Source organism: Urocitellus parryii, chromosome 5 (genome assembly GCF_045843805.1).
Source record: "Urocitellus parryii isolate mUroPar1 chromosome 5, mUroPar1.hap1, whole genome shotgun sequence".
Classification (NCBI taxonomy): domain Eukaryota; kingdom Metazoa; phylum Chordata; class Mammalia; order Rodentia; family Sciuridae; genus Urocitellus; species Urocitellus parryii.
The window spans coordinates 19,561,376-19,576,546 of NC_135535.1; the positions used below are offsets into that span (position 1 = coordinate 19,561,376).

A 15,171-nucleotide genomic window follows, 5' to 3' on the forward strand; every position below is an offset into this window, starting at 1 on the left:
TAAACGATGAATGGAAATGGGATGAAAATACAAACTCAGGATATCCCCTCAAATTTTATTTTTGCTTGACAAATAATAATTGTATATATTTCTGGGGTATGTGTTTTGATGCATATATGCATTATATGATGTTCAATTTAGGGTAATTAGCATATCCATCATCTTAAATATTTACCATGTTTGTAGTAACAATACTTATAACCCTCTTTTAACTATTCTGAAATATAAAAAATATTATTAACCACGTTACCTTACTATACAGTAGAATATCAAAGCTTATTTCTTCTATCTGATTATATACACACACACACACACACACACACACACACAGGGGATTGAACCCAGGGATGCTTTTTCATTGAGCCACAACCCCCCCTTTTAAAAAATATTTTTTTAGTTGTTGATAGACTTTTGTTTATTTGTATGTGGTGCTGAGAATTGAACCTAGTGCCTCACACATGCCAAGCAAGTGCATTACTGCTGAGCCACAGCAACAGCCCTCCTCTTATTTATTTATTTTAATTTTAAGACAGGGTTTTACTAAATTGTTTGAGGCTGGCCTCAACTTGAGATCCTTCTGCTTCAGCCTCCAGAGTCACTAGGAGTAAGGTATGCATACATGGCTATCTGACTATAACTCTGTAGCCAAAAAGCAACATCTCCTCTACCCCTTTCCAGGGTTCTGGTGACCACCATTTGACTCTATCTCTGAGTTTAACCTTCTTAGATTTACATATAAATGACATCATGTGTTACCTGCTTCTTCTTGCCTGACCTGTTTCACTTAATGTAATGTCCTCTAGATTCATCCATGTTGCTGTAAATGACAGAAATTGCTTTTGTTTTGCTAAAACTGAATAGTATCTGTGTGGTGTGTGTGTATGCATGTGTGTATACATAGATACCACATTTTTAAAATCTACTTACACTTACATTGTTTCCATTTCTTGACTGTTGGGAACCATCTTATAAGGACATTGCAGTGCAGATGTCTCTTTAACATTCTGAGTTCAATTCTTTTGGTTATGTACCCAGGAGTGGGATTACTGGATCATATGGTAGTTCTAGTTTTAGTTTTTTTGAGAAAACTTCACATTATTTTCCATAAAGCCTATACTAATTTGCATCCCTACCAGTAAGTGTATAAGGGTTCCCTTTTCCCCACATCATCAGCAACATTTATCATGATCTTATATATAGAAAAGTCCTAAATACTCCAGGGGGAAAACAAAAGCTGGTTATAACTGATGAACAAACTCAGCAAAATTGCAGGGTTCAAAATCAACTTATAACTGTCAGTATCAGGGGCTTGGAATATAGCTCAGCGACAGAGCACTTGCCTGGCACGTAAAAGGCCCTGGTTTCAATCCCTAGCAGCACACATACATGAACACACATAAAAATAATAGGAATACATTTAACCAATTGTTTATATCTACAAGATCTAGGTACTGAAAATTATACAACACTGATGAAAGAAATCAAATATTATGCAAATAAATGTAGAGATACCCCATGTTTATAGGTTTGAAGAATATTGCTAAAATGTCTGCTCTACCCAAATTGATCCACAGACTAACTACAATCCCTTTCAAAATGGTAATGTAATTGTTCACCAGAATACAAAAGAAAGAAAGAAAGAAAGAAAGAAAGAAAGAAAGAAAGAAAGAAAGAAAGAAAGAAAGAAAATAAGGGAATTCTAGCTGGGTAGTGATGCACACATATAATCCCAGTAACTAGAGAATGAGGCCAGCCTCAGCAACTTAGTGAGTCTCTAAGCAACTTAGTGAGACCCTTCTCAAAATAAAAAAATTAAAAATTACTCTAAATGGGGATGTGGCTCAGTGGTTAAGCACCCCTAGGTTCAATCCCTGGGACACACACACACTCCCAAATAAAAAGGAGAAGAAAAGATGAAGGTGAAAGAGAAGAAGAGGATGAAGAGAAAAAAGAAGAAGAAATTCTAAAATTTGTATGGAATTATATAGACCCTGAATAGGCAAAGCATTCCTGACCAAAAACAAAGCTGGGAGCTAGTTGTATTAGAGAATGACTGTAATCCTACAACTCAGGAGGCTGAGTCAGGGATATCGTAAGTTCAAGACACCAGCCTCAGCAACTTAGTGAGTCCCTGCTTCAAAATTAAAAACAACAATGACAACAACAACAACAACAAAAACTAGATGTAGCTCAGTGGTAGAGCACTCCTAGGTTCAATTTCCAATTTTATCACCACCACCACCACCACAAAGAACAAAACTAGAGACAACATATTGCCATATTTCAAAATATATTACAAAGTTAAAATAATCAAAACAGCATGATACAAGCAGAAAACAATCAACCAAAGGAATAGAATAGAGAGCCAACAAATAAACCCTTCTATCTAAAGTGAATTGATTTCCTTTAACTTTTTAATTTATGCATTATAATTACACATATAGTTGCATTTATTGTGACATTGGTACATAACATGATTGGTAAATTACATTCTCTGGTATTTTCTCTTTCCCTTCCTCTACTGGTCTCCCTTCTAATTTCATAGGATCCCTCACCCTTTGTTTTCCCTTTTTAGTTTCCACATATGAGAGAAAACAAGACTCTTGACTTTCTAAGTCTGGCTTATTTCACTTAACATAATGTTCTCAAGTTCTATCCATTTTTCTACAAATGACATAATTTTATTCCTTATAGCTGAGTAAAACTCCATTGTGTGCATAGACTACATAATCTTTATCCATGCATCTGTTGGCAGGCACCTAGGTTTGGTTCCATAATTTGACTATTGTGAATTACACTGCTATAAACATGGGTAGGCATGTACTACTACAGTATGCAGACTTTAATTCTTTTGGATAAATATTGAGGAATGGTGCACTGTTAAGCCAGGATGCAAAGAAAAGACCACTGACTCCAATTAAAATCAAATTAAAACAAGCTTATTATTTTGACCGGCTGGGCTGTCTCTCCCCAAAACCATGGGAACCAGAGACAGCCCTCCTGCTCTCCAGGAGTACAGCTTTATAGCACAGAAAGTTACACAAAGGGGGCTTGAGAACCTACAGAATTTTGACAAGAATAACACAAAGGCTAGTTCATATTTTGCTGACCCGGACATCGGAATTTATGAAGGTTGAATTTATGAAGGTCATGGGAGAGCCTCAGAGAGGGTCGTTATCTGGCCAGGGAAGGTCAAGATTTACAAGGCGCCACTAAAGTTTCAGAGAGGGTTGTTGTCTGGTTAGGGAAAGCCGGGCATGGGTGAGTTCAAGGCACAGCAGGTATTCCAAGCAGTTTTACAACATCAAATTACAGCCAGGCTATACAGAAATCCTAATATTTTACAGAAAACAGAAATGAATCCTTTATAACTTGTGACAAGATGGCTCCTGATCTTAAGAGGCAATTAGGCTAGGTTTATCAATAACTGAGTCTTAGGGTGGCTCTATTCCTAGTCTTTTGAGGAAACTCTATATTGATTTCCAAGGTGATTGTATGAATTTTCAATCCCACCTAAAGAGTATAAGTTGTTCTTTTCCCCCCACATTCTTGGCAGCATTTATTATAATTATTATTTGTAGTAGCAGTACTAGTAGTAGTATTGGAAATTGAACCCAGGGCCACTCTACCAATGAGCTACCTCCCCAGCTCTTCTGACTTTTGCCATATTTCAAACTATATCACAAAGTTATAATTTTGAGACAGGATCTTGCTAAATTAGTTACTAAGGTGGTCTTTAACTTGAGATCCACCAGCCTCAGCCCCTTAAGTAGCTGAGATTACAGGCATGCACCACCACGCCCAACTATTATTTACAATCTTGATGATTGCTATTGTAAATGAGATAAAAAATCTCTGTGTAGTTTTGATTTGCATTTCCCTGATTGCTAAAGATGTTGAACACTTTTTCAAATATGTGTTGGCCACTTTGTATATCTTCTTTTTGGCACTGTTTAATTCATTAGGTCAATAGATTTTTGAACAAAGATGCTAAGAAAAAAAATGGGAAATGGATAGTCTCTTTAACAAATGGGGCTGGGAAAACTGGATATCCACATACAAAAGAACAAAAGTGAACACTTATCTCATCACTTGTACAAGCATAGACCCAAAGTGGGTAAAAGACTTAAACTAAGGCCCAGAACGATAAAACGACTAAAAAGAACATGGAGGGAAATTTCCATGACATTGGTCAGAGACTGCTCAGATATGTTCACAAAACATAAGCAATGAAAACAAAAACAGACACATGGAATGGCATCAAACAAAAAGCTCTTCACAGCAAAGAAAACACAGTGAAGAGAACGCACAGGCTGGGAGAAAATATCTGCAAATCATGAATTCAGGAGATAATACCCCCAATATTCAAGGAACTCAAACTGCTCAAGATAACAAATATCCCTACTTAAAAAAGGGCAAAAGATTTGAACAGATGTTTCTCAGTAGACAAATGACCCAACCAGGTGTGGTGGCATGCACCTGTAATCCTAGCAGCTTGGGAAGCTTGGGCGGAGGATCTCAAGTTCAAAGCCAGCTTCAGCAATTTAGTGAGGGCCTAAGCAACTCAGCAAGACCTGTGTCTAAATAAAAAAAAAAAAAAATCAAAAAAGGGCTTGGGATGTTGCTCAGTGGTTATAGCACCCTGTGTTCAATCCCTGGTACCCCCCCCCAAAAAAAGATAAATGACCAACAGATATATCAAAAAATGTTCAATATCTGTTAGAAAAATGCAAGTACAATATCACCTTATACATATTAGATTTACTATAATCCAAAAGATGAACAATACACTTAAGGTTTTAAAGCTAGGAATGCATTTTGTTATGCATAAACATTGTATCATATGCAATTTTTTGTGGATTTTTTGGTTGGTACCATGGAGGATTAATCAATGAGCCACATCCCCAGTTCTCTTTTATATTTTATTTGGAGAAAGGGTCTCAATCATTTGCTGAGGCTGACTTTGAACTTGAGATCCTCCTGTCTTAGCCTCCCGGATCACTGGGATTACAGGCATGTGCCACTGTGCCTAGCTGTTGAGTGATTTTTTTCATCTGATAGGGAAATGTTTTTTATTTTTTCTAGATAGTTATACATGTCAATAGAATGCATTTTTTTTTTGTTTTTATTACCTATATTTCTTTTATTTATTTCTTTCTTACATACATGACAATAGTGGAATGCATTACATATAATTATCCATTCACAGCAAAATTTTTCATAACTCTGTATATAAAGTATGTTCACACCAAATTATGCCATTATACATGAGCTCTCTTTTTTTGCATTACAATTTTAATATACCACAATTTATCGTATCTGTTTGTATATAAGGTCAGAATACATTTTGATACATCATATATAAATGGAGTATGATTTCTCATTCTTCTTATTGTACATGATGTAGATTACATCAGTCATGTAATCATATGCATATAGGCGCGCATAATGTCCAATTCATTCTAATATTCTGCCTATTCCAATACCCCCTCCCCTCCCTTTACTCCCCCTGTATAACACAAAATACCTCTATTCTTCCCTAGCTACACCCAATAATTATTGTATAAAACAAGCAGTGGGATAGCTGGGTCAAATGGTGGTTCCATCCCAAGTTTTCTAAGGAATCTCCATACTGCTTTCCATATTTGCACCAATTTGCATTCCCACCAAAAATGTATGAGTGTACCTTTTCCCCTACACCCTCACCAACATTCATTGTTGCTTCTGTTCTTGATAATTGTCATTCTGACTGGAGTGAGATGAAATCTTAGTTTTGATTTGTATTTCTCTAATTGCTAGGAAAATGTTTAAATTTATATATAACTTAAATCAATACAACTGACATAATCTAGAAGAAAGTAGATACATGGATTATGCTGAGAGCAAAGACACTTTCAGGTCAAAACTGATCATTTGAAACAAAGTTGTTTTTTAGAAAAATTTCCTTATGTTAGTATAGACTACATGCTATTTGATAAGAGAGCAAAAGGAGTTAATTTTTTTTCAGTGCAATGTTAATTGGATAATTGAAGTTAATAATTCTCCCCCCCCCCTCTCTCTCTGTAACTTCTGGGGAAATTGGTTCTAGGACCCTCAGATACCAAAATTGACTCTAAAGTCCTTTATATAAAATGGGGAAGGAACTGAGAAACTGGTATGACTCCATTTTTGAGAAACCAGCTTCTACTTCAAGGCCTATCCTAAGAAAGGGGGCTTGACCCTTGTCCTTGGAAAAACCCACAGAGCACTCCTAAGCACATACCCACCCTGCTGAGTTGTTTGTCTGTAAATAACAGGAGAGGTCTGGGGCGCCAGGTGTCCCTGACTCAGTTAGGCTACATGAGGACCCATAGCAACCCCCTAACAACCTCCAATCAGCATGAGACAGGGAAAATACCTGGGGATGCCAGATGACCCCCCCCCCAGTAATTTATGGTGGTTGATAATGTGTTGGGAAACCCTGTAGTTTAGCACATACACCCTCATGGTTCAAACCAATCAGTTCAAAGGAATCCCCCTCTTGTACTAACGAATCACCCCTACCCAACTTGTTCCCGCCAGTGAATGTGCTAATCAATGTTAAAAGTCATTGTTTGGTTTTCCCGAGGTATGGAATGATTTGCTGTGCGATGTTGTGACCCCAAAACCTATAAAATCTCACTAAACAAAGGAACAGGAAGTTGGGGATGTGGCTCAAGCAGTAGCACACTCGCCTGGCATGCTCGGGACTCTGGGTTCAATTCTCAGCACCACATAAAAATAAAGATGTTGAGTCCACCGAAAATTTAAAAATAAATATTAAAAAAATTCTCTCTCTCTCTCTCTCTCTCTGTCTTTAAAAAAAAAATAAAAGACAGGGACTCCCTGGGACCCCTGCGTCGGGAACAGTTGTGAGTCCAGGCTCAACTCTTGTGTGATTACATCGGATTCGGCTCCTGGGGGTCCCACGAATCTGGCATTACAGAACATCCACTAAAATACTTCCAATCATCTCTAGATTACTTATAATACCAATATAAAACAAATGTTATCTAAATAGTTCTTACCGTATCGTTTGGGAGAAAATAACAAGAAAATAAGCTCGTACATGTAAAGTACAGAAACATTCATTTTTTCAAATATTTTCCATCCGTGGTTGGTTGAGTCCATGGATGTGGAACCTGTGGGAATGGAGGACCAACTGCTTTCAGAGAAAAATCCTGAAGCTTCTAGAGTTTTCCGATGCCAGGCAATGGGGAAATGAGAGCGAATATTTAGCATTCAACGTAATTTAGCTCATGGTAACTGGCATAGGCATAGGTGTGATTGACATTCCAGTTACTTAAACTGAGATATTCTTGATCAGGTTGAACAGGCTGTGAGTGGAAAATCTCTTTACTCAAGAAATGAGGTGGAGAGAGTCTTTGGAGAACAGTCTCACTGAACTGGTAGGTGAGCTTTCTTCGGATTTTGGTGATTTCCCCAGTTCTTCCGTAATTCCTCAGGGCTCTGGCCATTTTCTGGTAAGTCATGGTCTTCCGATTGCCTTTTTTTTTCCCCCAAAGTTCAGCAAGTTTTTCTTTGTTTTTGGATACAAACTGAAAGATGCCTTTGGTTTTATCTACCCACTGAATACAGGAGGCCATCTCAGGATCGCACAGGGACTCATGAAGGTATTCATACAGCCTGAGCTTCTTTCTGCCTGCAAGGGAGAGAAACAACATCAGAACCTCCTCCGAAGGATTTGTGGAGTAACAACAGCATTAAAAGCTGACTTGGCACTGGTTTTCCTCCTCCTTCCCTCCTAGAAATGCATTTATGGCTTAATTTTGTCGGACTTAAATTTTGTCAAAGACCTATTTGGCCTACTGAGGTTGCAACTGGACCTTCTCTTGTGGTGGAAATTGTCCAAAGAATTGCACTGTCTTTTGCCGGAACAGGGAATTCCGGAGCCTCTTTACTTGGGGGCTCCATTTGTTATGTGGTCTTTCTTCTCAGTTAAATCCTGACTTCTCATTTTATGTCATATCTTAAGCTTCCTAGAGAACAAAGCTGAGCGAAATGGAAAGCAAAGTTCAGTATTTTTAAAGAGATGTCTCAAGGGCCTTTTCTAGAAAGCATGACATTTTGAAGGATCCTTATTCAAATGAATTAAAGGATGTAAATGCACTTCGTAACATGGAAAACAGGATGCAAATAAAAAGTGATATTAAGGGAATTATTCATAACAACTTAGGCCAGGATGCCAACTCTGGATTTAGTGGCACAATGACTTGAAAAATATAAATAGAGCCAGGTGCGGTGGTACATGCCTATAATCCCAGCAGCTCCAGAGGCTGAGGCAGGAGAATTGAGAATTCAAGGCCAGCCTAAGCAATAGTGAGACCCTGTCGCAAAATAAAAAATAAAAAGGGCTGGGGATGTGGCTCAGTGGTAGAGCACCCATGGGTTCCATCCCCAGTACAAAAACAAAAACAAAATACATACAGGAGTAGAAATGCAAAAAAAAAAAAATATATATGTATATATATATATATATATATATATATATATGCCATTATTCAAGAGCAATGACAAAAGGGATTTTGATTTTTTCTGTTGCCATGAAATAAAATGGTACCAAAGTTTTGCACCTTTCATGAAGGCAGCCATTTATATTTCAAAAGAACTTGGCAGGAAAATTTGAGAGAATTTCTATTTTTTTTTTGTTTTCCAGCTGATAAGAATTCTTTGGCCTAATAGAAAACTCAGGAAAACAAAAGCCATAGCTTGTTTTGTGACTTATGAATTAGCCTGTAACTATAAGGCTCCCACAGATTCATCAGTTGTTGAAAAAAATCCATGAACAAATTCCATTTTTCCCTTGCGAACGTAGACTACTTGATTCCCAAACTCCTTTAATCAGTCTCTGGGGAGTAAGATTCTTGCATCAGTCATCACTCATCCCAAAGCCACAAACCTTTCACAGAGATTATCATTTGCATTATATTATTTTGAATTGGTGAATTGAGAAATGCAAGGGACTTACCAAAAACACATCATGAATTAAAGTCACAGCACTAAGTAAAACTCTTCTGTCTCTTATCCAGTTATCTTGTTGGTCTTAAGAGATCATTATCTTCTAAAATTAGTTCTCAATTTTTGAAAAATGTATAAATTTTTATTCCTTAAGAAAGGGGGGTGGAAGGCAGGCATGGTGACCACACCTGTATTCCTAGTGACTCTGGACGCTGAGGAAGGAGTCACTAGTTCAAAGCCAACCTCAGCAATTTAGGGAGGCCCTAAGCAACTTAATGAGACCCTGTCTCAAAATAAAAAATAAAAAGGACTGGGGATTTGGTTCAGTAGTTAAATGTTCCTGAGTCCAATCCCCAGTACAAAAATATTTTTTAAAATAAAAATGATCAAAAGTATGAACTGAAACTAAAAATTCTATTTGGTAGATTAAATACCAAATAGGAGAACATGGTGAATTACTTTGGGTATAAACTGAGAAGAAAAGAATGAATAGTTATTCTTTACATGCTTGTGAATAGCTCTAATTACAAAAACTTAAGAGTCATTATTACTTTTGAGTTATGGAATTAAATAACTAAATTAAAATAATTAAAATGTATTTTACAGTATTTTTCTGTATCAATACATGCAGAATGCCTTCAAGCCTTTTAATAATTATATATGTTCTACTTTATGGGTCTACAAATTTTCCTTCTAAGAACAAAGACCCAAAATACTTTGTATTTCATCACATTTCAAATGTGTCCCTATTTCGAGTGGAAGACTAAAATCTAAAAACAGAAAACAGTAGGTGATGTATTCCCTAAGGGCACAACTCCACAACACAAAAAATACTGGTTTCACTCCCTAGTGTTTGATTTTGTTTAATTTTATATGTAATTCCTTGCTGGATTAGAGTATTAAGGTATATTTAGAATTTTACGATTCTAGGATATAGTATACTACTGTACAATTTAAAAAATATATGTATTCTTTCAACATTTTTTTAGTTGTTGATGGATCTTTATTTTATTCACTTATTTGTATGTGGTGCTGAGAATTGAACCCAGTGCCTCACACTTGCTAGGCAAGCACTCTACTACTGAGCCACAATCCTAGCCCAAAATATGTATTATTTTAAGCCAAGCATGGTGGTACATACCAGTAATCTCAGAATTCAGGAGGCTTAGGCAGGAAGATTATGATTTCAAAGCTAGCCTCAGCAATTTAGTGAGGCCCTAAATAACTTAATGAGACTGTCTCAATATAAAATATTTTTAAAAGGGCGTTAAGTGGTTAAGTGCCTCTGGGTTAAATCCCTGGTACAAAACAAAAACAACAACGACAACAAAACCCAGGCAATTTAGCTGGACCCTGTCTCAAAATCAAATTTAAAAAGGATATAGGTTAGTATTAGTGCACTTTCCTAGCATGTGTGAGGCCCTGGGTTCAATCCCTTGTATGTTCATTTAAAATAGTGTATAATTTTGGCTGGGCGTGGTGGTGCATGCCTGTAATCCCAGCAACTCAGGAGGCTGAGGCAGGAGGATCACAAGTTCAAGGCCAGCCTCAGCAATTTAGTGAGGTCCCAAGCAATTTAGTGAGACCTTGTCTCCAAATAAAAGGGCTAGGGATGTGGTTCAGTGGTTAAGTGCTCCTGGGCTCAATCCCTGTTATCAATCAATCAATCAGTAATATAATGTATAATTTTAAAAATTGCATGTGCACAGTGGCATACACCTATAATCCCAGCAACTCGGGAGAGTTAAATTATCACTATTGTAATGAGAGAATTTTTCCTTTTATTTTTTATGACATGAAGTTTCCTTATGTTGCCCAGGCTGGTTTCAAACTTCTGGACTCAATCCATCCTCCCACCTCAACTTTCCAAGTACAGAGACTACAGGCTGGCCAAAAGGGAATATTTTGTAAATACAATTTCAAACACAGATACAGAAATCCCTTTAAATCTGTTATGAGGATGACGTGGTTACTGTGCCTATGGAAGGTGTGGTATATCAATTTACCTTTCACTCCCTTTTGCTGGAAGACAACAGGTTCTGCCAACTGATTTCCAGTTATATTCTGCAGAGGTTGATGAATATTACCTTCATAATAGAAGTCTGTAGCACTGTTCTGTGTAAATAATACACAGAATGTTAGTGGGAAGTTCTCCTGTGGCCCCCAATTGGTGGCTAACATCAAAAGCTAAGAGCAAAAAGAATGCTAAGAATCTCCCAAATTCTAAAAGCTGCTGTCCCCAATGGCAGCCAGATAGCGCCCAGTAAAGAATAACATCAAACCAATATAAAGAGAGGACCAAGGGGTGGAGCTTAGTCTTTGGCTTCACCAGGAGAGTTCCATGTCCTCTCTCCCTGGGAGAAAGAGAGGGGATTGTTTCATTCCTTCCCTCTCAGGATGCCCAATGAGAAAGATCAAAAATAATAAGGGCTGGGGCTGGGGCTCAGTGGCAGAGTGCTTGCCTAACATGTGTGAGGTACTGGGTTCGATCCTCAGTACCACATATAAATAAAGAAATAAAATAAAGGTATTGTGTCCATCTACAACTAAAAAAAATGTTTTAAATATAAAAAGTTAAGATGGTTAAATATAAAAAGGAAGATGGTTGAGGATTGAACCCAATCCTGCTTCACCACCGAGCCACATCTCCAGCCCTTTAAATTGTTGTTGCTGTTGTTGTTTTGAGACAGGGTCTCACTAAGTTGCTGAGACTGGCCTCTAACTTGTAATTCTCCTGCCTCAGCTTCCAGAGTTGCTGAGATTATAGATGCATGCCACCACACCTGGCAGGAAGATGTTGGCTGCCCATCTGGGCAACAGGAGGATAAAGATGGCAGCCAAGGGAAGGTGGATTCAAGAGAAGGGAGAGGAGGAAGTAGCCCAAACTCCCATTTTACCAAACCCCACACAAGAGGCTGCTCAGGAGACAAGGTGTCCCTAACCACTGGTGGCTGTTCAGCGTATGCGAACACCAGTGGTTTGGAGTTGAGCTGGAAGCAGGACGGCCAGATTTAGTAAGTAAAAATATTGGGCATTCTGCATTTTGGCTGGCAACCTTAAATGGAAATAGAAAAGGTTAAAGTTGCAAAGTTAAATGTCCTATGGAAATGTCCTACAGAACAATTTATAGGGACAGAAAAGTGGATGTTGGACATACCATAGTTGAAGGTAATGATTGAAGAAAAAAAAAAGATTTTACCTTTAGACCCCACCTTTATTAAGACTGCTTGATAAAACAGCTGCATGAAGAAAACAATGGAAGAGAATAGCAGGACATGCTACATACACTCATGATTCTGGCCACTCAGGAGTCTGAGGCCAAAGAATTGCAAGTAGGAGGCCAGTCTGGAAAACTTAGGAAGAACCTGTCTCAAAATTTAATTTTTTTTTTTTTAAAGAACTAGGAATGTAGCTCAGTGGTAGAGCACCCTGGATTCAATCCCCAGTGACACACACAAATACCACACACACACACACACAATGTACCACAAATGGAAAGATACTGGGGACATCTCCCTTTGTGTGTGGGGGGGGGTGTTACTAAAATATAATTGAATTGGTCCAATACATGTAACTAGTTCAAGAAAGCAAACAGAGCAAGAGCAAGTTCATACAAGATTATAGGAAAAGCCAGAAGGAGAATGTTGAGCCCAGCCTGGTGGCGTATCGCATGCCTGTCATCATTGCAGCTGAGTTCAAGACCAGCCTCATCAATTTTGTGAAGCCCTAAGCAGTTTATCAAGACCGTGTCTCAACCTAAAAAAGAAAAAGAAGCCTAGGCTCGGTGGTGCACGCCTGTAATCTCAGCTGCTCAAGAGTTTGAAGCAAGAGGATCACAAGTTTGAGGCCAGCCTCAGCAATTAGCAAGGCCTGAGCAACTCAGGGAGACTCTGTCTCTAAATAAAACATTTTTAAAAGGGCAGGTGATGTGGCTCAGTGACAAAGCACCCTTGCATTCAATTCCCAGTATCCACAAAAAAAAAAAAAAAAAAAAAAAGAAGAAGAAGAGGAAGTTTGGGTCTTGGTCCTGTCTTTTAAAGGAACCAGATGTCTTTGCAATTCTCCAGATGGATGAAGGAGAATCAGTGATATGAGAACTCTAAAAACACCTCCTCTTTACAGAAGTCATTCAAACTAAGAGTAATGACAAAGAGTAGCTTCCTTCTTAACAGCATTGGGGCTGATCCTCCACGTTGACTGTCAAGTTCAGATCACAACTTATGGCCCTTAGTATTTTCATCTTGGATATGTGTCTCCTAACAGCTCATGTGTGAGACAATGCAGAAAGGTTTTAGAGGTGAAATGATTGGTTTATGATAACTTAACCTAATCAATGATTGGTTTATGATAACTTAACCTAATCAGTGCATTACCCTCCCGATTAGAATCACTTGGGTGGGGCTAGAGAAAGTACTTCATGGAGGGCATGCCTTTGGGGGTTTCAATATGGTGAGCTGAGCTTAATCCTCTCTCTGATTCCTGGTAATGTGATCACTTGATAAAGATACTCACTATCACAGTTCTCCAATTATAGATGGGTTCCTCTGTAGGACACACTCCATAGTAGCTGGAATTTCCTCTGATGTGAGGACAATGGTTAATGAAAGTCAGGTAATTTTTGTAATCTAAGTTAAAAATAGAAACAGAAAGTCCAAATTTACATATATATTTATTTGTATTTATATTTATGTATATGTAGATAGAGGCAGTCAAAGCATACACCTGTGCTTATATATTCAATTACTGTCTCCTGTTTTCTTACCACTTTGTACTTTCCCTATGGTGTTTATTCCATTCTGCAAGAATTATATTTTCTAACACAATCCATTTCCCTTTTTAGAGCAATGTTCCATGTAGCCTGAGACACTGTAATTTCTTTTATCTTGGAAATCTCTTGAAATACCCTGGATAAACCCAACAAGCAACCTATCTGCATCTTATTTAGACTAGATAGTCTGTAGAAAATGTGAGGGGGGAGGAAATACATCTTTTTTCCAAATAGACTATCTGTTGGGTGAGTGAAAGGTGTGTAAGATAAATTAGAACAATTAAAAAGTCTTTCCTGAGTAATTAAAATGTCAATTAGATAAATAAGTCCCAACTAGACATTCTTTTTTATGTATTTTTGCAGTGTTCTACCACGGAGCTACATCCTAAGTTTCTTTAAGTTTTTTAAAGTTTGAGCCTGGCACAGTGGTGCATACCTATCATCTCAGTGACTAGGAAGGCTGAGGCAGGAGGATTGCCTCAGAGCTGGAGATGTAGCTCAGTGGCTCAGAGGCCCCCATCTGGCCTCCCCAGTAAAAGGAATTATAATACACCAGTCATTCTTAAAAATAAATCATTTTATGTATTTGTATTCTTATGTGGAATGTCATTCTCTATATCTCTGCATTTTTGTATGTGAGACTTGAAATTTAGTTAGCCTAAATAACCCAGGATATGTTTTGCATTCATTAAAATTAATCCTAGGTGCTTTAGATGAAAATTGTGTCCCCCAGTTGTGGGCACAGTTCAGTAGTAGAGCATTTTCCCAGTTTGTGGGAGGCCCTGGGTTTGATCTTTAGCAGTGTAAAATCATTATTGTCATCATCATCATTTCTGGGCTGTTTTTGTTGGTTTTTGTGATGCTGTAGCTCATATTCAAGGCCTCGTAGATGCTAGGTAAGTGCTCTACCACTGACGTACCCCCTGATCATTATTCTTATTCTTACATATGTATGTGACCAACCAGCCACATGACCTACCAGCAGAAGAGAGTAAGTACTTATCTTTACCTGGGGTGTGTTGAAGATCTCCTGTTGAATGATGCCTTAGTACTTCGATAGCGTCTTCAAAGGCTTGACCTAGCTTGTCTTGCTCAACAGAAGTCTGTTGGAACGATGGCAGAATGTTGGAGTTGAAATTACCCATGAAGTTAATTTTCCTGATACAAAATAGTATTTTCGATCTCTACATTATTGATATTTGGACTTGGCTGTCTTTGTTGTGGGGGGCCTGTCCTGTGCAGAGGATGTTTAGAAGCATGTGTCCCTCTCTATGCACTGGAGCCAGTGGCAATCAAAACCATCTCAGTCACATGTGGTGGTGAAAACCTGCAATCTCAGTGACTCGGAGCAGGATGATTGCAGGTTTCAGGCCAGCCTCAGCAATTCAGCAAGACCCTAAGGAACT

The 15,171-nt window shown here is 38.1% G+C and overlaps 1 protein-coding gene across 1 annotated transcript; it reads right to left on the bottom strand.

Moving 5' to 3' along the window:
* Nucleotides 1–7,253: 7,253 nt before the first annotated feature.
* Spic (Spi-C transcription factor) lies at nucleotides 7,254–14,910 on the bottom strand. Its single transcript, XM_026398239.2, has 4 exons — nucleotides 14,775–14,910; nucleotides 13,510–13,622; nucleotides 11,004–11,112; nucleotides 7,254–7,681 (listed from the first exon to the last, which is right to left on the bottom strand). The coding sequence occupies exons 1-4, from the start codon at nucleotides 14,908–14,910 to the stop codon at nucleotides 7,254–7,256; spliced, it is 786 nt and encodes a 261-aa protein (XP_026254024.2).
* Between the last annotated feature and the right edge of the window lie 261 nt (nucleotides 14,911–15,171).